Source organism: Tympanuchus pallidicinctus, unplaced genomic scaffold (assembly GCF_026119805.1).
Source record: "Tympanuchus pallidicinctus isolate F22 unplaced genomic scaffold, pur_lepc_1.0 scaffold32, whole genome shotgun sequence".
Classification (NCBI taxonomy): domain Eukaryota; kingdom Metazoa; phylum Chordata; class Aves; order Galliformes; family Phasianidae; genus Tympanuchus; species Tympanuchus pallidicinctus.
The window spans coordinates 1,893,776-1,920,524 of NW_026294750.1; the positions used below are offsets into that span (position 1 = coordinate 1,893,776).

The window sequence follows — 26,749 nt, forward strand, 5'->3', positions numbered from 1 at the left end:
CTAGGCTTTAACTCTACAGCCTGCCTAGGAGGGATGGGGATTCTCAACTTGCTCCTGTAAAGCAGCTTGAGGCCCCGGGACTGCCTGCAGCACGAGGAACTGGGGTAAGGCTGCTGTCGGTGCAGCTGGGTGACTCCTGGCTGTGCTTTGGGGTCCTGGGCAGGTTGTGGGAGGGCTGTGAGGCTTGGAAAATGCAGGTGTTGCTCTTGGAAAAAGTCACTTCAGAGCATTTTTGTCATATTCTACGTCTAGGATGTTGGGAATTTAAAGTCTGATATTGTAAGTAAGTAGGAAAACCGTCTGAGTTTTCCTGGTTTAGTCGAGCTGCACTGCTGTGAGTGGCTCAGTGTTTGGTGGCTGCATGCTGTACCAATGCATCAGCTTCAAGCTAGTTTCATCTGAAACCTCTGGCTGAGAACAGCTGACAGCTTTACAGATAGAGCAGCTTTCAGAATGTGTCATCACTGGCACTTCAGTGCCTCAGATGCAGTTGTTATGCTGAATCTTGTTCATTTTTCCAAGAGCTGGGCCAAGGGTAAGGATAGGTGAGTGCTGCAGAGGAAGCTGATGGAGCAAGAAGGTGAGGAGGTCGGTGAGGGGGTGAACTGGCCCTAAAAGAAGGCTTTCTGAAGGTAGAAACACTCTGTCCTCTCAATCTTAAAGCCAGGACAAGCAGTGAACTACTTGCAAAGTAACCCAGAGCAGGAAGACTGGCCTTGAGGTCGAGGCTGTGCTGGTAGATAAAAGCTCTGTTGTGTGCAGCGTTATCTCGGGCCTCTGTTTCAGCTTCACATTCTTGGAATTGCTGCAGTGTTTGTCTGGATGGGCCCACAGCCACAGCATCTCTGCACTGTGCTTCACCTCCTCCGGCAGCACAGGGAGGAAACCTTCCTGCTAACAGTGCTGGCACAAGGTGCACTCTGTCCTTCAGCAGCACCCAGCACAGCTGTGTGCAAGCAGGGCAGAGCACAAACACTGCTAGCACTCAGGCAGTGTTGCTTTGTCTGATTGCCTGACCCTGTTGATTTGGAAGGTCCCTTCCAGAGGAGCCGTTCTGAGCATGGTGTGTTTGTATCCAGTGCTGTTACACGAGTTGAGCATAGGAGATGTTGCAGCAGTAGTGATGAGCAGAACCCCCTGATCTGTTGTTTCACCAGGGTGAAGCTCTCTGTTAAAGCCATACGGCTGCTTTTCTCTTTGAACCTGGAAGGCTTCAATTCCAGTTCCCTGGGCTGCGTGTGGGGCTGGTGGATGTTTGCAGCGTTCAGTTTGTCACCTGCAGTTCTGCTTGCAGTCATCAGGAAAGAACAGGCGTGAATGGCTTTAAAACAAGGACTGGTGTATTTCTACCAGACTACACAGAGGGTGCCTGCGCTACGAACGGTTTCAACAGCAAATACAAATATATTTTATTTAGACAAAATATCTCACAAAGGGTACATGATATTACTGTGCAAAACCAGAGCTGCAATGCACAGGCAGTCCTGTCCCTATCTTCTGGAGCTCTTTGTGTAATTAAAAATTAGGAAGATGCTAGCCAGTTTAAAAAAACAGAACCTGCAAAAAAAGGCCCTTTGATAACCAAGTGTAAACAAGGCAAAGTGGGTGAACCAAAGGGGTTTCATGTTGTGATGGATCTAGTTGCAAGTTTTGACTGAGGAGAAAGCATGCACGTCTCTTCTGGCAGAGAAACTGATAGCACTGCTGTTCTTGATTTTACAGAAAGACAAATCAACACGGAGCAAGCAGTTAAGAGCAATGAAGATCTTAATTCCAGAATTCCCCTTAGCTATGACAAGAAACTGGCCACAACAGAGACAAAATGGAAAAGTTGTTCCTCCCACTTTGGTTCAAGTTTATTTATTTTGTATGCTATCCATCCATACACCTGTGATACAAATGTTATGAACCTGCCACAAAGCATTAAAGCACAACATCCCTATTTTGCAGACATTTGCATTTTTCATCTAATCCAGTCTCCACAGATCAGCAGCGACCCGACTCAGAGTTCTCTAAAAATGCAGATGTCTGATAACTGTACATACGTAAGGGAGAGCAAAAATGTTCACTTCTAAGGGAACGTGGCTCAAATCTTCAGGTTGGAGGGGAACAAAAAGCCCCTGGAAGAGCTAGCTGTGCAGGAATTTCTGTAATGCTTACTGTAAACTCGTTATGTGTAGTAAAATCCAGGCCTACAGGCTTTTGCTTTGTGGAGGTCAGTAGTAAGGATGCTTGGGGGCACTTACTGTGTCTGCATTATTACAACTTGCAGCACAGTGCCTTGAGCTGTTGGCAGATTTGATGAACTTACTGCAGTACCTGGAGTGCTGTGTACACAGGTGAAGGAAATGCCCTGCACCCTCAGATGTATTTATAATAGGGCTTTTGCAGCTAGGCAGTTTTCCAACCATTACAATTAGTGATTGAAAACAGCTACACTTCTGAACCATGAATGTGGTTTAATTAAAATGACCTATCAGTAAATGCAATCACAAGAGGAAGCTTACGTGGCAGGAAACACAAAACACAAAGACAATGCTATTTGTTCCACAGTTCTCTCTGAGGCTAGAAAACCTGTCAACTTTGAAAGCCCTAGAAATATGCTGCACTGGTTTAGAAACCATCTACTTGGCATAGGACCACATTTGTTTTGTTTTCTGTTTCGCACACATTTCATACAGCTCCTTGTTTCCACCTTAAGCGTTCTGCATCTCTTTGCCAATCTTGTAGCTGAGGATTTTGTTCCAGTCGATCTTGGTGCGGGTGACAGGCAGCTGCCGGCGTAAGGCTTTGAAGGTGGTGTCTGACATTGTCTGGTAGTTCTCACTGATTGCTGTCTGCAATGGCAAGCAGATTCAGTTAGAGCAGTGCTAAGATACCCTGAAAAAGCACGACTGTTAAAGCCACGAAGCCTTTTTCTATGAGAGGAATGCATGCTACAACCAAATGAATAATGCAGTGTGGGTGCAAGTAAAGGGATTCTCCTGAGCCCTCCTGCACAAAGCAGGTCCACCCCAGGTGCCTCGCTGGCTTATCTGCATCAAGCCTCCTTCTAGCACACTTCTGGGACAATATAACAAGCCCTCAGACAGAGGAAAACATTGAGACCCACCCACTCCCTTTCCATGCTTGTTCCAGGCATCATTTGCCACCCTTTGAAATTGCTATACAGCAAACTGAACAATTACACGTACCTTTATAATTAGATTCTAATTCAACTAATGCCCTTTTCTAATTAATTCTTAGAGTCAATGCTAGATTACGTCAGGAGCAAAATTTGAGGCCAGTTTTCATAAATGGAGATTGAGATGATTCCACCACGTTTAACCACCACTGATTTTTACCTGGTACTCATTTTCTGCATTTTCTATTATCTTAATAAATTCCTTAGCTGTCTGAACGTCGCTCTGCAAAGAGGGGAAAAAAAACAATTTGCATGTTTAAAAATAACATTTTTAATGGATGTCTTCCCAAACGAGAGGCTGAGCACAGACACAGTGGATGACATGAGATGGAAGCTGCTGGGATTTGTAGCTTCTGCCCACTGCAGATATCTCAGTGGAGTTCAAGATAGCAGGCTGAGCTTCAAACTGAAACAGGATTCACCCTTGTGAGCAAAAGGCAAGTAAGCCTTCATGGGATGGAGTATGGACTTGGGATTTTGACTACTGCTCCCCCTGCTGTGCTACAGGGCTTCTTACTTTGCCCTGAGAATACTGCCTTGGTTTCCATAGCCTTTATATAGAAAGGTGTTTTCTGCCCTCTTAATGAGACTCTTAAGCTGTCCAATGGAGATTGTACTTCCTAATACTGTCTTATTTTAAGCAATTAAGAGTCTGTGTATTTAATACAATCAAGGAAAAAAAAAACCCTAAAATGACACTGATTAGTCACCCTTAAACTAAAACTCAATGGAATGTAGTCATACAAGCAAATCCCTCATGAGATGTTTAAGAAATAAAATAGCTGCTTTATCTTTGAAAAAAGTGTTCTGGCACACTTACTGAAACCTGTACAGAGTCCTGGATGTCTTTGTGACTAACCAGCTGAACGTTACCATCTTCATAATAATGAACCTAAACAGAGACAGAACACAGGTTATCATTAATACTCGTTTCATAATCCCTAGAGCCCCCAAATGCTACCAGAATGGCACAGCAGCTTTGTTGTGCCAATCTTCTCTGCTTACGTGGAGACTAAAAGCAGGATGGATTTTCTAAAAGGTTTCATTCTTTGTCAAGACTGTTCAAGATTATGTTAATGCAGTAAACGCCTAGAGTTGAAATAAGAGCAATTATATATATAAGTATATGAAATCAGAATGGGTTTTGGCCTGAAAAGTCAAACACTTGGAGGCACGCAGGATGATACTATACAATAAATCACAGGCCAGGCTGCAGACAATGTTCAAAACAATGAAGCTTTAAGAATGAATTTCTTGAATTGAATAGCTTAGTAATATCTTGACTCCAGAAGGACATTTGCTGAATTTCAGCATCTCGTTTTGGGCAAATGCAGTGGTGTCTGGCAAGCAGTTTTTCCTGTTATTGCCAGACAATGCAGCTCACCTGGATCTTGAGCACTGCAGCCACCTGAGCTGTTGGTGGTGTGATGGTAAACTTCCATTCTGATCTCCAGCGACCATTCCTAAAAACAGGTGAAGCATGAAAACTGTATTTGCAGCAAGTGCTGAAACAAAAAAGCTAAATGAACGTGAACAACGAGGTCCTGCTGCTCTGAGATCGGTGCTGAAGTGCTTTATATGCCAATGAACTCAATTTCTGAAGCACAGTTCCAACACCATGCATCTGTTACAGGTTGGCTCCAACACACTCATGCTCTGGAATATCTAAGGGGGATCTTCTTAGCCCTGCTAGCTGCTTTTTCTCTGGGCAAGTCATTGAGTTATGACTTAGGGAAGCATCAGGGGCTGGCAAAGAGAAGTAGACTAAAGAATGAGAAACTGAACCCCTTGAGGAGCCAAAGGCATCTTAACTTTCAGGGCAAGAAGAAGAAGGGTTTATTTGAAGTGTAGTAAAGGAAGAAAATAATGATTAAGTAGTCTTACCAGAAATTTTTGGGCTGGAACTGATGGCTCTCAATACAGGCAATAATTGTCTGCTGTCCATCTATAGATTTACCATAAACCTGTATTCAGGAAAAAAGAGTTAAAACAGCACAAGAGCTGAGGAAAACCACTTGCAATTTCTGTTCTTGGCAGCGCTGTGGAGGCTTCCCATTGTGGAATGTGTGCCTAGTTATGCTGTCCAGTACTTCCACTTGTAGTTACGTGCAAACAATGCCTCCTATTCTTTTATTGCAGGTGTTAGGGCACTTGGCAGTCATGAATATGAACAATAGGGTCTAATAAATCTTTACCATTATGTGCATACCAAGATTATTCACACCCTTTTTGAATTTATTCCAAAATTAGCCAGAACACCAGTGAAGACAGAACTCAGGCAGCACTGCCCAGCACAGCATGCACTCAAAGTCCTGAGTGACACAGAGCCAAGATTTTCCATCAGACAAGATGGATACTCAACAGTGCAGAAGCCATTGGGGTAATGATCTTTCACATAAGCTCTCAGTGCACTGTCACAGGCATCTCTCCATTGTTTTAAAGCTGATTCTGTGTCCTCAGGCTGGGGGTCGCTGGCTTCCTTCCTTAAGTGATCAAACTTGAAAGAGATTTTGTTTCTTGGGTCTAAAAATCTGCCGTTGCCCAGATCGCCGTGTTCTGTGATTAAGACCTGAAAAATAAGAAACAGAAATCAAAATGCTCTTCTGCTGCTATAAATGTGAGACCACAGGAGAAAACAACACTGAGGATTTGCTCCTATCAGTAGGAACTGTGAGCGTGCAGTAAAGTGTTTAAGCAATCTTTAAATAAACAGCAATCTTTAATCATTCATACGTGAAGTGGAATTGCAATGACTTCAGTGTGCAGCTTTACCTAACATGCATTGGTCACCAGGTAGTAACAGACAATGCTCTAAAGATTTCACCTCTGCCTCTTACACAAGAACAACAATTTGGTAATGCAAGGATGACGTGGGGGAAGAAGGAAAGATGATAACTTGCAGGTAGAAAGAAAATCATCATAAAGATCCTGATAAAACAAAATACTTCTTGCTTCTGTGTGGGGCAGTAACACAAACCTTGGGAGTAAAGTTTTTCCTTACCTGATCATCATAGCCTTCTATCTTCACCGGAGTGAACTGATCCATGTTATACTGTGCAAATGCACTGTTAAGAATTAAGAGCATGAAATTTAGCTGTATGTACACGTTCACATTCTCTTAGTGATAAGTACATGGTGTGACTCACACTACAGGGAAAATTGCCATTGCAAATAATCCACACATTGATAGCTGTAATCATCTGGGTCTAAAGCCAGGCTTATTTAGTAATCATGAAAGTATAGAGTTCAAAAGTAGAACAGAAGGCAGCCTGGGGGAAAATGAGCAAGCTGATGCAAAACAGGCAGCAAGGTAAACAAATACGAGTAGACTAATATTTATAACAATTTTCTTCTGCCAAGACCTGCTGACAGATGTGTCACCCAGACCTAAATAAAACATCAGAAGCCCTGTATGCATAACATGTAGACACCTTCTGCTGAGCTGCACAAGTAAACAAGATGCTCTGACAGCATTTTTTGAAGGCAGCTTTTCTTTTTTTTTAAGCTCTGGCTGAGGACTACTCAGAATTTCAGGCTTCACTTGCTCACCAAATCACATTCCAACAAGATCAGCCATTCTTGCTGCTGCAGAATTACCCTTTTTGGCAGACTGCCTTCCTGTCAGTTACTCAGGGCCTCTACACCACAAATTCCAATTTAAGCCTTTTAAAAAGAACCAGCCATGCCTTTCATTATATATTTTGGTGGGGGGATAAGGAACGACAGCAGCCTGTTCTCAATAGAACAAACGGCTTCCTTTGTTCCAGCATGATGGGTGTAAGTCAAACTACCACCACAGAGAGGCACACTCTTTCTGGCATGCTTGAAACAGGAATACTCACTGTGCTGCTCCTTCCCTGAGAAGATTGTCGTTGTTAAGCAATAACCGGACATCTGGAGGAGGGAGTGCTCGTGTAAGTTATTGGCTTTTTGATCAAAGTTTCTCCAATTTTCAACTGTACAAACATAAACGTTGCTGATTTGAATCATTTTATTAAGGTAAGTAGTCACAGAATGGCAGCATGCTTTTCCCCACTCTGACCTCAGAGCAGTGTATCGTGACACAGTCTGTCATAGTGGATGAATGTGAATAAAATGCTACTGATGGCTTTTCTTTACTTACCATTGAATACTTCATTAAATTCTCCAGGAGGGGCATGAGTGATGAATTTTGCAGCTATACGCACCTGTAAAGACAAAACCACTGACTGACTTCATACAGACTGCAACCCACTCCGAAGCAATTAAACAAAAACACTAACTATCAGATTTGGGGAGAAATCCAGGTGTGTGTTTTCAAAGTGGAAACCATCAGTCCTGTAAGACTACGTATTTTTTTCAGATGCTCAGCAAGAAGAGCCAACTCCACCCGGGTAACTGTAAAAAATGGGAACTGTTCAACCTTCACAGTACAGTTTCACTCTCTGTAAGAGTTGCAATATTGTATTGCAAATGTGTATCTGTGCATCCATCACACCCACATTTAGCTTTTCGTCCATGCAGCCCTGTGCAGGAACACTGAGTGTGTACTCAAAGTCTTAGACCCTAAACCTATCTGGAAACAGTGTAGGAAACCTGTCTGACCTCACCCTGACTTATGGATTTGTTGCTGACTTTGTCAGGAGCTGAGCAGGGCTTCGTTACAGGACGTCCTGGTTCCTTGTTATCGATGTCACGCTATGCTTTCAGGAGTTATTGTCTCTTTGAAGTCTGTGGTTAACAAAAAGAACTGGAACCACTCCATGCACTGTACCAGCTTTTCTGGCGTGTGTTTTCGCAAGGGTTACTTGCCTCCCTTGCCTGGCTCCCTTACTCCTTCCCTTATCCTGCAGCAGTCTTTTACTGGAAACTGCAGCACAGTCCAGCCATGAGCTGTCATTGTAGGAAAGAATTAAGGCATCTGGAACTGATACAATAAGAGAAAAGGCCAAGTGGAAGGAAAAGACCCAAATATCTGTAAACTGAGGCTGTAAAAACAAAAGCAGTTCCCTTCTGAAAAATAATAAAGCTGTACTGTAACCAAAAATCCCATATACAAGTCTGGGATTATTAGAATTTTGGAGTATTCACCTATTTCAGCTGAATTACTGCCACAGCTGGAAAAACACTGCTTCTCTCCTGTCTGCTATGTTTTAATTAGAAATAGTTGTTTGCATCAATTGTCACATAATGATTTAAAGCAAGCCGTGAAAGAAAACTCACACCTTTGCAAACAAAGGGTAAACTGCCTTATTCCAACAGTATCAAGTAACAACCCTGCATTAATTGGGCAGAGCTTCAGATAAAAAGAGACTGCTTTCCAAATTGGAGTCTATTTTGCAAAAAACATGTGTTCTTTATGCATGAAATAATTATGTAGCATGAGTGAAAAACTTACGTTGAAGATTGTTGGTGTAAGTTGGTAACTTGTATAGTTCATACTAGTAAAAATGTAAAGCCTTTTTCTCATCGTTTCCTGCTTTTAAATAAGGCTGATAAGAATGTTAGGATTGTAATAATATCGTTCTTGTTGTGTGAAACTTCTCACTGTCCAAAGAACTGTAATTAGGATGTCCTGCTTCACAATCCTGTTAGACTTCGCTGCTGGAAGCTCGGATGGTGACGAAGATAATCCTGCAGTAATTAAGAGGGATGCTTCTGTTTTGTATCCTCTGTGGATTTCTCTGACAGACAGCCCTGAAGGGCTGAAACACTCTGGAAATTATAGCATGTGCTTTTCTAAGAAAGTGCAAGTGTAAGCATCAGTACAGCTGGATCAGACTGCTCTAAAGCATCAGGAGATACAGTACTCGGAGCTCATGTACCACTGCACACCAAGATCCATTTCAGTGGCTGGAATGTGCACTGCAAATTAATTCTCCAGAGGAACAGATTACTTTTTACAAGGTGCTCAACATATGGAAAAGCCCCTCTAAAAGCCATAAAAATTACTCTGTGTACACATAAGGAACAATGCTGTGGCTGCAGAACTGTGCTCTGTATGGTAGAAAAGGACCACGGTTGTAGGAGGTGGACTTATAGGTCTATAGTTTCTGATAAAACACATGGGGGTGGGGGGGATAAATACTACAGGAGGGATTTTTAGTCTTATACATTCCTCTGCCTTGGAAGGATGTGTAAAATTCAATCAACACAGGAAGGATGTGTAAAATTAAGTCAACACAGAAAGGACTTTGCACTTCCATTCTGTGTCCCCACAAAACCAGACACAAAGCAAACTCTGCCACAGAAAACCACTCACTGTTTTAAAGCAGCCCTCGCATTGATTCTGTCGTGGAGCAATGAAATAAAAAGCATTTAAATCAAACCACTGAAATCAGGAGCGGAGTGCAAGAAGTTGACAGTAGAGAACTTAATCCTAAATGCCAAGCATTTGAATCACCATTACTGGTTGTTTTTAGGGCTGGTTTGTTTCGGAGCAGTGTCAGCACAGTGGAAGGAAGTTCTTTTGCAGAAGCACGAAAATAAGGCTTTCTGCAAGCTGCCCCACTTCCTGCCCATCGCTGCCATTTCAGGTAGCAGCAAGCTAACTACACTGACTTCCTTTTTCCAAAATGGGGAGAGTTGCTGATAGAGAAGCTGCCCAGCAATTTGGTAAAGCTGGCAAAACAGCAGCAGAATAACGTTAGAAAACACACTGCAGCAGGTGTGGTTCCTGAGCCCTGGCTTTCTTCAAGTAAGGCTTATAAGGATGGGAGCTCTGAGGGAATAAATGAATTTTACCATTTGTTTGATCGTTGGGTTTCTTTGTTTATTACATGGATGCTGTAATAAAGCTCTGCTGCATGTTTCTTAGAACTCATTTCCATCTTCTACTAGCGCTGGACATGGAGCTACTTGGACTGATTCAAACCTGTCCGTGCTGGGACATGAAGTTGAACAAGGGCTCCTATTTCAAGTGAAATCCTATCTGCCTGGACAAATGAAATGCTGGGGCACACGCAGTGCAGGATGAACGTGCTGTGAAGGAACCACAGACTCCAGGGAATGCAGTGGAAAAAGAGCCCAGCTGACTCTAGATCCTGATTCTTGCTCCCAGACTGAGTGATAACTTTAGCTATAGCCTACAACAGGGATCTGGTTCTACTTTCCAGTTCTGTTAATGACCTGTGAGGTTACCAAAGGCAATTCACTTCATTTCCTTTGCTAAAAACTTGCTAAAGCTTTGTTTTTCATTTTCATTTCAAACAAGCTTTCTGTTGCAGCAGCCAAGCAGGTCAAAGATTTGATACAACACTGGAGTGATTTCAGTTCCACGTGAATTCTGCTCTGAAATATTCATTTCGATGCTGCTGTGATCTAAAACTGTATCAAAGGCCACATCAATCATAAGGCCCTGCCAGCCTCCTTCACCATGTGGCCACTGTCATTAAGCACAAGCAGGCAGCTGGAGAGGAAAATAAAAGCTCACAGGATCCCTGAGGATCTACGAATGTTGGCATCCCAAAGCAGAATTTCAAGGAAAAAAAAAACAACAAAACCAAACCACCAACAAAAAAACCCCACATGCAATAGTTTTACTATGCAAGGAAGAGTAGCTGTGGGTGCTGATTTTAGCTGTGGGTGCTGATTTTAGCTGTGGTATGTGGGTAAGAAATGGCCATAGGCTGCCAGCTTTTCCTTTCTAGCAACTCAGCGCTGCTTTTAAGACAGCAGTTTTTCCGCATCCCCACATCAGAGGAACGATTTTTCTGCACCTCTCAATACGAGCCTTTCTCTCCACGCCCCGTCCCCTCAGCTCCTCGATCCGCACCGAAGCAATGCGGGCGGAGAGCCGGGGCTGCATGCGTGGGAACGAAACAGGGCTACGAACTGAATGGGCCCGGGGAAAGGGAGGAGCCGACGGGCAGCCCTTGCCCGCTGTAGGGCTCCCGGCGCCCCGCAGCGCTGGGCTGGGCTGGGCTGGCCCGTGAGGCAGCAGGGGGCCCGTGGGGCGGGGGCGGCCGCTCCCTACCTTCTCCTCGTCCGACACCCGGTCCTCGAAGTCGGCCATTTTGGCAGCTCTGGGTCCGGCCCGGCCCCGCGCGGAGCACGCCGGGAGTCCCACACCGGGCGCCGTAGCCGGGGCTGAACCGGAAGCGCGTTCCGCGCCATCTTGGCTGTGGGCAGACGCCACGCGGCCGCCATCTTAGAGATGGGTGCGGTCGAAAGAGCCGAGCCCGCTGGTTCGAGAGGCTGGAGGCGGAGCGGAAGCTCGGGGCTGCGGTCTGGTTGATGAGCCTGGGGAAGAGGGGGAAACTTAGCCGGACCGAGGCCGCTTCTGAGCACCGAGCACCGCGGGGAGACCCCGCCCGGCTCCGCCCGTCCACCCCGCCCCTTCCCGGCATCCTCCGCGCTGGCCATGGCGGACGGCTGCGGGACCGGCAGGGAACCGCCGTGCCTCGGGGCGGCGGCGGCGCTGAGGCGCTGGGAGCAGCTGAGGCGGCGGGCGGCGGCACCGTGGGCCCGCGGGCTGCTGGCTGTGGCCGCCGGGCTCGGGCTTTTCTACGCTGCGCTGCGGGTGCCGCTACGGCTCCGGGACGGCCTGGCGGCCGGTGAGGCGGGCGGGGAGTGGGGCGGTGGAGCCCGGCGGGGCTTCCGGGCCGGGTTTTGTGCTCTCCTAACCGGGCTTTGTACCCCCCAGGCGCTGCACTGAGCCCGGGCTGTGGTCAACCCTCGGTCTGTGTAAGGGAGAGAGAACCGCGTTTCCTCTCCTGTGCCGTGAGGGCGATGAGGGCAGCACCGTGCATAACGCGACGCGTTTCGGGTATAAGTTAAGATGAAATAATGCCCTGAAAGGACCGGTGCCACGAGGCTGTTGTTCAGTGACGTTTGTATTTTGGGACGTTCGCGTAAGCAGCGAGCTGTCACAGAGATACATTCGGACCAAAAGAGCTCTAATAAAGCAGTTTTAGCCACGAGGTCCCAAGGGTGATCTTATACCACACTTGTGTGTAATTTTTCATGCTGTGTTGTTCAATAAAAACCTCTCTGCGTGTTTCAGTTCTGCTCGTTAAGTCTTGGTTTTTCTGTCTCCCAACAGTGACTGTGTTCTTAAGCACTTTGACTCCAAAATTCTACTTTGCCCTCACAGTGACCTCATCCTTTATATCCGGACTGATATTTGTAAGTAGGCAGCTCTTCTTTTTTCCTTTTCTTTCCCTGCATTTTCAGCTCCTCTGAGGTAGTTTCATTGAAGGTGAATGCCATAGACTTCTGTGCTCAGACTCTAGAGGGTGCCTTTGCACTAGCAAGGAGCTTGTTACTTAGCATCCTTCCATACCTATTCTACATACTTTTTAATTACGTGTCTTGTGTGTCACTTGAGCCTAGGGAAAGTAGATTGTATCTGTTTTAAGGGACTCAGGCTTGTTTTGAGGAGGTGTGTGCATAAATTATATGCATAAACATATAAACATTTCAAAATATACATGCAAATACTGCGGACGTCTGTGGAAATAAACTTCTGAGATGTTTATCTCTTGGAAGGTCGGGAGTTTAGTTTCCAACAGTAGTAGCTTGGCGGTTTGCGCATGTATTAAGGTATAAATACCTCATTGTCCATAGTGTAACAATAAGACCTGGGGAGAGAGGAACATAATGAGAGTAAAACTTTCCTTTTTTCAAACTTTCCCATGTTGTGTTGTTAATCCTGTGTAACAAGACAATCCTGAAGTAGGTAATTACCATTAATTTGTAGGTAAATATATTCTGTCTGTAAACATTTGCAAGGGGATGTCCTCGCTCTGTGCAGTTTTCTCTTCATCCCTGGTGTTTATGTCGGACGGGTGTTGCCTAAGGAAATGCAGGGTGCTTTTTTCTTTCCTCCCATAACAGGTATTTGAGTGGTGGCATTTCCGAAAATATGGCACGTCCTTCATTGAGCAGGTATCTGTGAGTCACCTGAGGCCGCTCATCGGCGGCGTGGAAAACAGCCCTCCAGCACCAGCAGCGTTCTCAGCTGGGGAGAATGAGGCCAACAGACAGAACGTGCCAGGTGATTGCTAACACATCCCAACAGTTTTCATTCCGCTTGAAGGTGATGCTTTCAAATGAGTTGACTTTTAAAGGGAATTTACTCTGCGCTATTGCTTGTAATAATTGGAGAAAACTGAGACGGGGGAGGTTTAGGTTGGATATTAGGAGGAAGTTTTTCACCCAGAGGGTGGTGAGGCACTGGAACAGGTTGCCCAAGGAGGCTGTGGGTGCCCCATCCCTGCAGGCATTCAGGGCCAGGCTGGATGTGGCTCTGGGCAGCCTGGGCTGCTGGTTGGTGACCTGCACACAGTAGGGGGTTGGAACTGGATGAGTGTTGTGGTCCTTTGCAACCCAGGCCATTCTATGATCCTATCATTCTATGAAAGGCCTACATCTTATGGTGTGTGTTGTTAATAAGGATACAATGAGGTAATTGATCTAAAACATTAATTATTTATTCCCTTAGTAAATAGGTGACACATTCAGCTAAAACTGTTTCAGTAACTTTAGATATTTGCTATTCTAAATACGTGCAAGGTACAAGTTGCTTGGATATAAGTGGCACTTTTTAATATTTAATACTAATGAGCAGCCAAAACACGTATATGACAGCAGAAGTTTATGGAGATGGGAAAGATTGTATGATTGTGATCAAGCTGAATCAAATTAAACAGGCTTCTAAAATTAAAATTGCGTTTTCACAACTGCATTTTAAACTCAAAGTAGGATTGTTTGTGCTCTTAATTCAAAAAGTGCTTATTTTTTTTTTCAGAATGCAAGATGTGGCGAAATCCTCTTAATCTTTTCAGAGGGGCAGAATACAGCAGGTATTGACCATCTCACTTTCCATTGCATGTATTTAAAATTGATTGGGAGCCTATGCATGACTTCACTGCAGAGCTTTTGCTGGTTGTACTGGGAAATGGCCGAACCCTACAGGGGTGATTGATGCCAGTCCTGTGTTTAAAAGGCACCTATCCAAGCTTTGACAGTTTCAATGTTAAGAATGCAAATATTATTGTAAATAATCCTTTTTTTTTTTTTGAGAGTAAAGTAGGAGAAAAATATTCCCGGAATTATTTTCCCTCTTCTTGAAAATGAAAGTCCTGGTCTTACAGCTGTTACTGTTTTATTCAGAGATTGAGACAGTGATTCTGAATCTTAAGTCTCTCTTCTGAGAAGATGCAGCTGTAAGTCTCTGTGATTTTGTTTCTTGAGAAGAAAGTTGATTAGGACTGCAGGATCAAAAAGATTTTTTTTCCTTGTGCATCCTGTTAAGATTATGGAACAGTAATACTAGAAAACTCCTGATTAGTAGCACCTGATTTTTATTAATAACAAATTTTCTGCACTACTTGTAAAACGCATCAGATACCTTCTTTGGCATCAGCATTACCATTTTACTGACGTTTCTCCCATTTAAGATACATGTGGGTGACTGGGAAAGAGCCTCTTACCTACTATGACATGAATTTATCCGCTCAAGATCATCAGAACTTTTTCACATGTGATACAGATGCCCTTCGGCCTTCAGATACAGGTACCTGTACCGTATGCATAAGATACACAACAGCTGGGGTGTGTGAACTGGAGATATTTCATGTACTTCCAGGTGGCACGAGCCATCCTGCCAAATATTTTGTGAATTAACCTTTCCGTCCCACTTTGGAGGTTTAACGTGTGGATTTTGGAAGATTTTTTTTCACCTCGTGCTTTAATAAAGGCTCTCAGGATCTTGGCATATTATAATAACTCACTTAAAAAATAATGAACAACGCAATATTGAAAACATGGACTGTGATCTCATGTAAACTTTACGAGCAGACAGTGCCATCTCCGTTATTTTGCCGTCGTGTTCCAAATGTTGAGTGAAGAAACTGTTCTCTACCTGGCTATTGTCAGACTGGCTCCTAGCTGTTACCAATTTCTCACGTTCCAGAAGCGTTGCTTGTCAGCTCGTTGTGACATTTTTGATATGAATTACGTATTTCTGTTTCACAAGTGCAGTGTACTGTCTCTCTTGCTAAGCCAAGACTAATATTTTGTTTCCAAAAGAAAACTCAAACATTTTTCCACGTTATTCTTGCTGGACAGCAGAAAGTTTTGTTCCAAAAGAAACATGTATGGATTCTTCAGTTCTCTTATCGTGCTTTGAGATAGGCCAGATATGTGATTCCATGAACGTAAAGTTTTGGAGTGATTTCAGAACTGTTATTTAGTGTGAAAGCTGTTACTTCAGCACAGATAATGGCAGCTCTAAGTATGCTGTCTGTCTTCTGCTAGAAGCTGACTTCCAGTTTGGGATTCTGGGATTCCCATTTTTCCCTGATGGAGGCATTCCATCAGAATTTCACTTCTATTTCCAACTAAGAGAAAGACTTAGAGATGCTGCATTCCATTTGTTTGCTCTTCATCTGACTGTAATTTTGAATTCAAATTGAGATTCAGATTACCCTTCTGAGTGGGAAGAACTCACTGTTTTTGTTTCTTACAACACTTTCTAATAAGGTGGTAACTGTAGTATATACTGAATTGGCTTTGTCGTGTGGCTTTGCCACTGGAAGATACTTTGCAAATTTAAAAGGACCTTGTTTAACCCTTTATGATCTCATCTGAACACTGAAGCATTTCGTAGATATGTGCAACAGATCTTAACTCTATCACTGTTTTCTTGGAGGTTCTGTTTGAAAGCATAAATTAAAATTCTGTGCAGGTCTGTGCAAGAGCCTGTGTTTAACAATTACTCCTGCCAAGCTTTCAAGAAGTCTTGGGAAATGTTTCCAAAAGCTGTAGTAATTTAGAAATTGTACATCTGTCTGGTTATGTAAGCTGTCTTTGCTTCTCAGTGTAGGAGTTTTTAAATGGTCAGTGAATAATCTTCCTGATGGCACTGCTATCTTAAATCAAATCTGTGACACAGTGAGAAGTTGCAAGATTCTGCTGCTTTCGATAGAAACTCTTGCTGACATGAAAACATTCATTTCCTTGGAACAGTTACACAGCAAAGAGGCATTTGCAAACGCAAGTGGATGTTAACACAGAACTGAGGCATGGGCAGCCTCTGTTGCCTCACTTTTTCTGCTTTGCTAGCAGGTGTTTGCCAGCTTCTCTGTATCTCACCAGCCTTTACGTGTTTTTACAACAGTTATGCAGAAAGCATGGCGAGAGAGAAACCCTCAAGCCCGGATTAAAGCAGCGTATCAAGCCTTAGAGTTGAACAATGAGTAAGTTTAGACTGTGGACTCCTTTGCTTTGTTTCTAGTCTGAAAGATTAAATGGAGTAAAGCTGAGTGCGCTGTTAGTTTCTCCTTCCAGGAATAATCAGCAAATTTTCTCAAAGTTTGTGTTTTTCTCTAAAACTGCAAAGTTTTGTTTTCCTGATGCTATTTGAGCAGTCAATGTTATTGTAGGTTCACGTGAGTGAAAACTCCTTGTTTCTGGTTCTTCTGTACTTATTCAAAAATAGGCTCCTGTGTCCCTCACAGTGACGTGTGGCTTTTTGCCTTGTCACAGTTGTGCCACTGCATACGTTCTTCTCGCAGAGGAAGAAGCAACAACCATTGTAGATGCTGAGAGGTATTTCAAGCAGGCTTTGAAAGCAGGAGAGATGATTTACAGGAAGTCTCAGAACTGCCATTCCCAAAGTCCCCAGCATGAAGCACAGCTACGTAAGCACTTTTCAATCAAAGAAACACTTATTTTTATGTGAGCAGAAGTGTGAAACCAAAGTTAGAATTAGTGATTCTAGTTTGATTTACAGTGTATTGAGGCACTTCTTACTTATGCATCGTCTGCTGTATGACCTGTTGTAGTACCTGAATGAATCTAGGAAGTGGCAGCTTGCTGTGTATTCACCACAGGTTGTGAAAAGAGGGTTTTTTGTAATTTAACCTGTTTAAAAGTTGCTGGCATTGGGCTACATGGGCTTTTGCTGGGATAGCAATAGTAACTATTTTATGCTATTATGCGTGGCTAGGATAAAGGCTGTAGGATTTCTGGTGTGTTTTGAAGAGAGAGAAAGAATTGGAACTGATTAGTCTGTTGTTTTTGTTTCTTTTAATCAGGAAGAGACACTAATGTGCTGGTCTATGTGAAAAGAAGGCTGGCTATGTGTGCAAGAAAACTTGGAAGAATTCGAGAATCGGTAAAAATGATGAGAGATGTAAGTAATCAGAAAAAAACTGAGTCTCTTGACCAGTTTGCTTTGTGCCTGGCTTATCAACTGCTCTGTTGAAATAGCTGGCCTTTATACCTCATCCTTTTCTCAACATCAACTTTTCTCTCCCTTGCCCAACATGTATAACAGGCTGCTTTTGTATGGGAAAATGCTACTAACCAAATCAGTTCACTATGGGAGATGTGCAGATCTGGGCTGAGGGCATGACTGAGCCTCAGTGTGCTTATTTTCTAGTAGGTGTATTGAGGGGAAAAAAAGTGATGACTTTAAGGTAGGAATGCTGCAGTTCTTCCTGTGTTTCTTGTCATTTTGTAACACTGGGAAAGAAAAGAACATTAAAAAGCTTAAATTATCATGCTGCCTTTTATTAAATATTCAGGGATTCAAATGAATTTCTGTATGTGCTTAATTTATTTCTCTTTACTGATTTTTCAGTTAATGAAAGAGTTTCCACTTCTCAGCATGCTGAATATTCATGAAAACCTCCTGGAGGCATTACTGGAGTTACAGGCTTATGCAGATGTCCAGGCAGTTTTAGCAAAGTATGATGGTAAGTGACACCTGTTGGGAAATATTGGTGGCTTTGTATAAGCATACAGGTGATCTGGACAAGGTGTGCCTGTCTGAAAGCAGGTATCTGCCCAGTATCTCATCTCTTTGAATAGATTCTTGTAATCACCAGTGAATAGGTTCTTCCATACTGTGGGCTGTATATTTTTTTTTCAATGGTGAGCTCTAATTTAGTCAAGCTGTAAGCCAGTACACACGTCCTAAGTTAACTCTAATTCATAAAGAGGTCTTGGAGCTCACTTTGCTCCAGCTCAAGGATTATTTTAATTTTTTAATCTTTTCTGCATCCTTGGTTATGCCTAATTTCATCAGCCTTTCTCAGTTAGTGCATGGCCCCCTATGTAATTGATGTAAATGGCTGAACAAGTTAGTCTGCCCTTCTGCTGTGCTGCAGGCTTGGCTTCATAACTCTGTAATGCTGAGGTTGCTTGTCAGGGATTATTAGTGACATACAAGCATACTTCTTGCCAGAGATTAGTGGTGTGCAAGCTTTTGTCCATTAATTGGCAGCAGTTTGCTTTCACTTTCCATCTGAACTAATACATTTCAGGTGTTGTACAAGTCTAGATAAAAGCTAATAAAATGTAAACTTCCTTCATAGCTTCAGGGAATTAAAAATATGTTCTTGCCAAAATCCTGTGCCTGTTGTATGTGGCCACCCCAAATGCAAGCTCCTTTTATTTCATCATCTATGTTCTTCTGTGTGGATTCTTATTAATTTCACACAGTCATTTGCTTTTTTTTCCTGGTGCTTCATTGTTAACATCAGAGTTTGTGACACTTCCTTAAGAAAAGGTTTCTGATTTTTTCCTAAGCATCTGGAAAAATGAGCATGAGCTTCAAACTCTCTGTAGCCTCCCTGTGTTTTGCTTGGTACGACAGCCAGACTTCTAGTAAGTGATGGACAAGCCTAGGATGGGATTTACAAAAAAAAAGCAAGAGCCATCTGACTATACACAACATGGTATTTGGGAATTAGACCCCAGACTTTGTCTGCTTCTAAAGTAAACTTGTACTGTGGAGTGCTATCCTTCCAATCTATAATTGTCAGCTCAAACGTAGCCTTGCATGTTCTACAAAACCTATAACTAATAGATTTTTTTTTTCCTGGGTAACTGGAAAAGAATGGAAGTTGCATGTTCTATAAAATTTGTCTACCTGTCTGTAATGCAATTTTTTGGTCAGCTTTTAGATTCTGTCCATTTTTTGTAAAACTGTGTTAATGTTACAAAATTAGGCAAAGATCAGAAGCTTGTTTTAAATCTTCTTGAGTTAATACAGGAAAAGCACGCTGTTCCTAAGTGTGCATTTATATCTGCACTTCTCTTTGAGTTCAGTTTCAGTGTTCTGTTATGTTTTAGTCACTTTGCTGCCTAACTGCAGCTCCGAGTTTTTAATCTGATGCTGATGAGCGATCAGAAAGACGACTGCAAAGGGAATCAACATTTCTAAATGGAGGTGGAATGTTCTGGATGTTACGTTTATTGTATGGTGTACCAGTACCAAAAATCTGTAAGCTCAAAGGAAGTTGATTGAAAAAGTTTGTCTTGCCTTAAAATCTTACGGCTTGATTATTTTATCACAGATATCAGTCTTCCAAAATCAGCAGCAATTTGTTACACAGCAGCCCTGTTAAAAGCCAGAGCTGTTTCAGAAAGGTAAGCAAGCACATCTGTGAAAGCAATGGTTGATTGCTAATTTCTAGTTAAGCTTTAAAATATGAATTTAAAAGGTCAAGACCCAATGTGTAATATATGTCGACGAGCAAGCTATGCATATTTATGTATGTGTTTAGTTATGTATAATTAAATGTAGTTATAGCGAGACATAATTTAAAGTTTCTTTTAAGAATCCACAGCGTTAACACAGGTGAAGATGTTTCTGGAAAGCCCAGGCACACGTGCACCTCTGTATAATCTTGTTTCAACCTTGCCCGTGGCGTTCGGCAGCTCTTTGCTTTGTGGGTTGGGTGATGGTGGTGGTTTATTGGCACTGTGCTGGGATTCTGGTCTGTTTCCGTGGCTGATTCCAACTTTACCTCCCCCTAGCTGGTGTCCTATCAATCTCATGAAAGATACGGGTGCTCAGTCACCCTGGGAGGTCGACATGAAGTTTTCAAAAAGTTTAACATATCTTTGCCCTGTGGGCTTGGATGACAGTCAAGATACTTAAACTAGCAGGAACGTTTGCCTCCGTGAAACAAATCAGTCAATTTTAATGAACTTCAAGCTTAAAAGCCAATAAACACCTGGTTAGTGTTTATTATTTATTAGTTCTGTTCAGCATGAATTTTCCCCTTCAGGTTCTCCCCAGAAACTGCCTTCAAAAGAGGGCTTAGTACAGCAGAAATAAATGCTGTGGAAGCAATTCACAGAGCTGTGGAATTTAACCCTCATGTTCCAAAGGTAAGAGGGTTTTATTTTCTATTGGATTGCTTTATTACTTCCTTAAAGTAGTCATTTTGTATTATCAGATTGTTTGAGCCCCAGATTTTCTTGAAGTTGATGTTAACTGTGGCCCTTGACTTATAAAACAGTCAAGTATTTATACTGTAAAGGTTTGGGGTTTTTTTTTTGTAATAGGTTATGTTTGAATGGTTTTGATTTAAAACAAAACAAAACATCCCTCAAAATTATCTAACTTGTTGGAAACTCCACTAATGCATTTCTACAGGCCTGTTTCGGATGAGGATAGATATTAGCAAATGAAAAATTAAACACTTAAAATCCCTGTAGCCAAATGAAGTTTCCAAACCATAGCTACTCAGAATTTCATAATGCTTCTTCATGTTATGCTTAGAAGCCAGGCTCTGGAGCTCTGGTTGGTGGCAGATGTGCCAGCATTGATTTTCTTCTTTTTTAAATGAGAGGAAGAATCATTACTGCCATATGATGTAACTTCATATCTCATTGCTTAAGTGTCCAAGGTAAGGATTCCACCGAGCACTGTGTGGAAATAAAATTCTGTACTGCATTTTACTGTCCTGGTATTGGTGATGCATTCAGTTTGAAACCTTGAATGCAAAGGGTTTGCTTAGGTCTGGACCTAATCCTCTGCAAATGATCATGGAGTCCGAGTGACTATTGCTATGAAGGCTCAAATTATCCAACCCCTCTATTCTGTCTGCCTGTCCAATCTAATAGAATGTGCACTGGGGAAGCTAATTGCTGGGAGAAATTGCTGCTTGTTTGCATGACTGATCAAGAGCGTAGCAAGTTCATTTCAGACAGTCTCAGACAGACTTTTCTTTTGCCTCTGCCTCTAGGGGAAGAAGATTATAACGCATTATCGTTATCTACAAGTTTGTTTAATTTTGTTTGTCCTTCAGTTGTTTCAGGAGTCCCATATACCTTGGTGAGACAGCATGTCAAAAGTCTGTTTGCAGACAGTAGTTCTGCAGACATGCATGGAAAAGGAGGCCAGGTTTCAGTAATCTGATCATCTCTCCCAATTGTGTGCTTATCCATGTTTTTGTTGTGACTTTTTAAAATTAAAATGTTGCCTTCAAGCAGTGCTTTATTGGACTGCATGGCAGCATTTCAGTGGTTGCAGTGGTCTAATGGGGAAGAAAATCTGTTTTTTGAATTTGCAGTTTGTTCTGTCCCATAGACTAACAATAAATAAATGTCTAACACAGAAATCTCTTCTGGGATCCAATGAAAGTGGTTTTCTTTACACGTAACATCATTTTGTGTAAGGAGAAGTGTCTGTTTCTCTCTGCTCTGAGCTTTACTTTTATGTTTTTGTTTGTTTGGAAGGCGAGGAGATGTTTCACAGTGCTAGGAGAAGGCTGCTGTGGGGTATTGTGGCAATGCTGGTAGCAGGGCTCCATCACAACTGCTGGGTTTGCAATCGAAGCAGTTCCTACAGCTTGAAAACTGGGCACGGGAGAGAGCATGAGGAGTCAGGTCAGAGGTCAGATATCTGAGACCATTTTCCCACAGCAGCCCTGTGTGAGTGATCCTTTACTGTGTTAAAAAAAAATAAAAAATAAAAAAAATTGAAGAGGATTAGAGAGGATTAGCAAGAATATTACCCTCCAGAGTGTGGGCCCAAGGCACTAAGGGAAGAACCTAGCCAGGCAGTAAATGTGCTTTATTTGGCCGGGGCACAACCCCTACTACATTCCTTCAAGAATCTGAATGGGAAAAGTTAAGTCCTCAAACTAGATTAGTAAATAATCTCATAGTTTGTGGCATCTGCTGAAATAAATCGGTGAGCAAGCTGCATTCTTACACTTTGGGAGACAGTCAAAGGAATGGCTAGCTACAGTGATCAAAGATGTGGATTAGCTTTGGCTGTTATTGAATGAGGTGCTATATGCTGGGGGAGAACAACTCAAGTAAATAATAGAGCTGGAACTATCACTTAATTCTTTTAAAAAGACTCATCTGTTTTGAAAGCAAAATTCCAAAGCAATACCTCTCTTTGGGTTTTTAGTATACAGTGAAGAAGCAAAACTGTGTGTGCCGTGTTGTCGAGGAAAGTCTTCAGTTATTCAGTCTTGTGTTATTTGACTCTTCTGCACATCACACATTCTGCTGATGTATGGGGAAAGTTCAAATTGGAGATACTTGATGCTAGCTCCACAAAACCAGATGAAATTAAGGTTTTCCTGGGTTTGGTGGGTTATTCTTTGTTTGATTAGCATACCGATGCTTCCTGACTCACTCCTTATACTTGGGAGTTAATACCTATTTAGTGTTCTATGCTGAAACTTACAGGGCTGAAATGATGAGCCAAAATACCATTTTTTTTTATTAGCCTAATCCTGTAGTTCCTGTGGCATTGATTATTTTTTCTTAATGTTTGTTTTACTGAAGATGTTTTCTTTTCTTCTTTCTGTCTTGGTACTTTGTGTGTGAGAACCCCAAACTGGGTCTTACACACTGATGGGTGACTCAGTGCTTTTCACTTCCCCTGCCAGTGGGTGCTGCCTTGCTACCTGCACTGTGTGAGGACTGGGCTGTTCTATCAGCACATGGAGGGTGGTCTCTGTGGTGCTCTGCTGCCCCAAAAGAGATCCTCTTCATCATCAGTAAAGATTTTTGGAATATTCTGTTTAAGCAGTGTGCTTTCCCTTTTTGCTTTCAGTATCTACTGGAGATGAAAAGCTTAGTCCTACCTCCAGAGCATATCCTGAAACGAGGGGACAGTGAGGCAGTAGCATATGCTTTTTTCCACCTCCAGCACTGGAAGAGAATAGAAGGGGCTCTACATCTGCTGCACTGCACATGGGAAGGCAGTAAGTATCTCTTTTCATTCTCTTTCAGTAGACTAACCTTTTTGCCTTTGTTAAATCAGTCTTCTTTATTCACCTGTTCTCTCTTGCAGAGAAAACCTTGGTAAAGCTCGGTTTAGGTTCAGATCTAATGTCACTTCCTCTTTTTGTCAGCATTTAGGATGATCCCATACCCGTTAGAAAAAGGTCACCTTTTCTATCCTTATCCAAGTTGCACGGAAACAGCAGACAGAGAACTGTTGCCAAGTAAGTGGTTTGCAAGCAGTAATAATAAAACATAACCTGAGGACACGTTCAATTTGTGGTGTTCTGTATTTATCTTACTATGTTTTTGAGTTAGAGCTTCTCATGAGGGGGTTTCAGCTATTTGTTGATGTCCGTCCCCAAATAATCCTAAAATATCTCACAGGTGCACAGGGTAAACATGAGCTTGATTCTTTAAATTACATTTTTGAAGGAGCAGTGGATTTGATAGCTATTGTGGAAGAGTTGTTTTCTTTTTGCAAAGAAGTCTTCCCCAAATGCTCAGTACTTTGAGTTTAATTATGGAAGTATGAGCCTACAAGCTTCATTCTCTTGGTAAGGCGACTTGAAAATAAACCATTAATGCCTGTGCTCATCATTCTTGGGACAATAACATCAATTTAGATTAGAATTGTGCTCTTAATTGTATGTTTAATAGAATTCCTCTGAGGGTAAGTGTCTACATTGTGGATGAACACAAGTCCCACAGAAAGAGGAAAGAGCTACTGCAAAAGCAGCAGCAGACCCACGGAGACCACAGCTGTGGAAAGCAAATCTACACATACGTGTTTCTATTTAAAAACCTGAAGTTATATTTAAAATGTGTAATTTAAATTTGCCCCCAGACTGCTTTAAATTACTCATTTCTCACTTATGCAGGATATTGCAGAAGGAATTCCTCAGTTAGTGACTAACCCTAAATTGTAGACTTCCCAGCATAATTAAACACCAACACATGCAGATATTTCAACACAATCATTCACGCATTCCTGTTATGTTTAAAGTATAAAACTACCCATAAATAAAACCATCTTAACACTTTTATTGCAGTACTTCCTCAAGAAACCTTGATACTTCATTTTAAATAGATAAATTTTAAAAAATTATGTTGACCAAATTAATGATTCAAAACTCCTGGATTGAGCTCTGACTGTTAACAGACCCCAAATGGCTGTGAACATACAGAAGTGTCTTTCATTGTCCTTATATATTCTGGATTTGATTCCAGTGTACCAATGAAGGAAAAAATACTGCAAAAAGGATTCTTTCCATTTTTTTTACCCTTTCCTAAGTTAGCCTCTGGCTTTTTCTACCTTATGTATCTCCATGTTTTAAAATGCAGATGAGTTTCTGCATTGTATGAGAGTGTAATGGTTTTCCATAGATAAATGATTTCTTTGGTTTCTCAGCAGAGTGAGTAAGTTTTGAACCTTTTTTTTTTATTTATTTTAGATTTTAAAAATCAACTCTTGAAGAAACATGCAGCCATTTCAGAATTACTTATGTCTATAGAAACTGCTTTTTCTCATTTAAAGCACCTTTCAGAATCATTGGATAGAAGTCAGAGCTGCAGGTATTCAGGGCCAGAAGTAATTGCACATTCACCAAACAGATCCTCAGCTAGTAACCAGTTGTAGTGTCTTGAGTGCTGAAAGCTCCATATGCCAGCCCCTCAGCCTTGCTAATCACCTTCTTTTGATTTTGTTACCATAGATTGGAAATTGCAAGGAACTGCTATGTGCAGAATTTATAACCTCGTCCTGGTGCTGTTTTCTTTGAGGTCTACTCTGTCAGCTGCTCTGAAAAATTTACTGTAGTCTGCCAACCAGAAATCTTTGAAAACCATTGAGGACCTACTTTGCATGTTTATATGGCATGGTGGTTGTTTTGTGCACACCAAGCTGCTTAATCTTACAGGAAGGGCAGCTCTGCTCCTCTCTCCAGATAACAGAATTAGGTTGAGAACGCCTGGATGGTTGAAATAGACCTAATAGTCAAAATTACTGCTTGTGAGTTGTGTAACTCTTCCCTCTGTACAATTAAGAGTATCAAAAGTTAAGCCTGATGAAGTGCTTCAGAAGTAAGTCTCATGCAAGTGGAAAAGAAGGTTGGGAAGGAAAATTTCTGACAAGTTTGGATAAAGCACTTTATTTACTACGTTGTGCTGCACAATAGTCTTAGACTGCATTTATACCTTCTGTAAGTTGCAGTGGAGCGTAAGGCTATGCAAATAAGTCAGAAAATTGCCCTTGATTATCAAGTGCCAATATTCTTTCTCTTTTCAGCATTTCACGAAGTCTCCGTTTACCCGCAGAAGGAGCTCCCCTTTTTCATCCATTTCACAGCAGGCCTGTGTTCCTTTTCGGCAATGCTTGCACTCCTCACACACCAGTTCCCTGAGCTGATGGTCGTTTTTGCTAAAGCTGTAAGTATGGCCTCTGTCATTTCCATTTTAACAATGCTTCCCACACCTTCATCTTTTAAAAAATCAGAGACTGCAGATGTTTGCTGTGCTTCGTTACTGCATAAGGCTCAGTACAGGAGGCTTTAAAGCTTCCTGAGGAATGAATGCAAGGTAGGATGGGCTCCACAAAAAAAAAAAAGATCTCTTGCTGAGCATTGGAAACTAGTGGCATTCTGTGAATGGAACTGATGAAAAGGTAGGTTGATTACTTCTGTTCTTTGCTACTTTAAATCTGTTTGCTGTCGAGCTGCTTGTTCCTATGGATGGCTTCTGTGTCCCTCCTCTCTCCCTCTTTCTGCCCTGTTCTATCTGAGTTTTCCTTGCTTACACGTTAATATTGCTGCTGATGGTAACTTTATGATCTTCTCCTGTGCTCTGGAAGCAGCAGTATCTCACTTCAGCAGAGAGGAACAAACCGGATAGGCAGCTTCCCTTATGCACAGGCCCAACCTTAGTATATATTATTAAGCCTTTATTGAACTGTGAAACTCGTGTATATATGTATATGAATGTGTGTAACAAGTGATGCACAAGTAGTTGTTCACCACCCCCTGACTGATGCCCAGTTAGCCCCCATGAGCTGTGGAAAAGAGAGATGAATTCCCACCCCCTTCAGAACTCCCTCTGCACAATGTCCCTTTGGCCAGTTTAAGTCAACTGTCCTAATTCTGTTCCCTCCCAGCTCCTTGGGTTCTTCTCTGGTAATGGCCTCAGCTCTGAACAGCACTGCTTAGCAGCAGCTATAAACATTGGTGTGTTATCAACATTGTATTTCTCCTGGAACCAAAACATGGCATCATACCACTCTAAAGAAAATAATTTCAGCCCAGCTGAAGCTGAGACACACCAAACTCTCGATTAATTGTTATTTTCAATGTTTGTTAGTCAAAATAGAGCATGAAAGAGGTTCTGCTTTCTTGCTGTTTTAATACAGCAGGTAATGGGAACCTAGGAGATAATATTCCTAAGAATACATTGCTCCTAAAAATGTTGGATTTACTTCATTTATTCCAGTCCACAATGCCCAAATCATGCAGGTCTGAGAATGGGGCCTCATTTCCACACAGTTCTGTTGATCTTTATGTTGGAAAATGTAGTTGGACATGCCAGTGACAAATTTCAGTGCTGTTC

At 42.2% G+C, this 26,749-nt stretch overlaps 2 protein-coding genes across 2 annotated transcripts in view; one reads left to right on the forward strand and one right to left on the reverse strand.

Annotated features, from left to right (window-relative positions):
* ST7L (suppression of tumorigenicity 7 like) overlaps positions 1-26,749 on the forward strand; it is a 32,377-nt gene that overhangs the window by 349 nt on the left and 5,279 nt on the right. Inside the window, exons 2-15 of the mRNA XM_052698019.1 lie at positions 72-104; positions 12,207-12,289; positions 13,001-13,160; positions 13,914-13,968; positions 14,566-14,681; positions 16,287-16,365; positions 16,655-16,809; positions 17,206-17,303; positions 17,754-17,868; positions 19,474-19,546; positions 20,191-20,293; positions 22,983-23,133; positions 23,284-23,376; positions 25,440-25,579. Of these exons, the coding sequence (XP_052553979.1) occupies positions 72-104; positions 12,207-12,289; positions 13,001-13,160; positions 13,914-13,968; positions 14,566-14,681; positions 16,287-16,365; positions 16,655-16,809; positions 17,206-17,303; positions 17,754-17,868; positions 19,474-19,546; positions 20,191-20,293; positions 22,983-23,133; positions 23,284-23,376; positions 25,440-25,579 (1,454 nt within the window). The remainder of the gene's footprint in view (positions 1-71; positions 105-12,206; positions 12,290-13,000; positions 13,161-13,913; positions 13,969-14,565; positions 14,682-16,286; positions 16,366-16,654; positions 16,810-17,205; positions 17,304-17,753; positions 17,869-19,473; positions 19,547-20,190; positions 20,294-22,982; positions 23,134-23,283; positions 23,377-25,439; positions 25,580-26,749) is intronic.
* CAPZA1 (capping actin protein of muscle Z-line subunit alpha 1) lies at positions 1,845-11,260 on the reverse strand. Its single transcript, XM_052698110.1, has 10 exons — positions 11,139-11,260; positions 7,308-7,371; positions 7,027-7,078; positions 6,186-6,249; positions 5,547-5,753; positions 5,069-5,148; positions 4,569-4,647; positions 4,005-4,076; positions 3,345-3,407; positions 1,845-2,837 (listed from the first exon to the last, which is right to left on the reverse strand). The coding sequence occupies exons 1-10, from the start codon at positions 11,175-11,177 to the stop codon at positions 2,697-2,699; spliced, it is 861 nt and encodes a 286-aa protein (XP_052554070.1). The 5' UTR covers positions 11,178-11,260; the 3' UTR covers positions 1,845-2,696.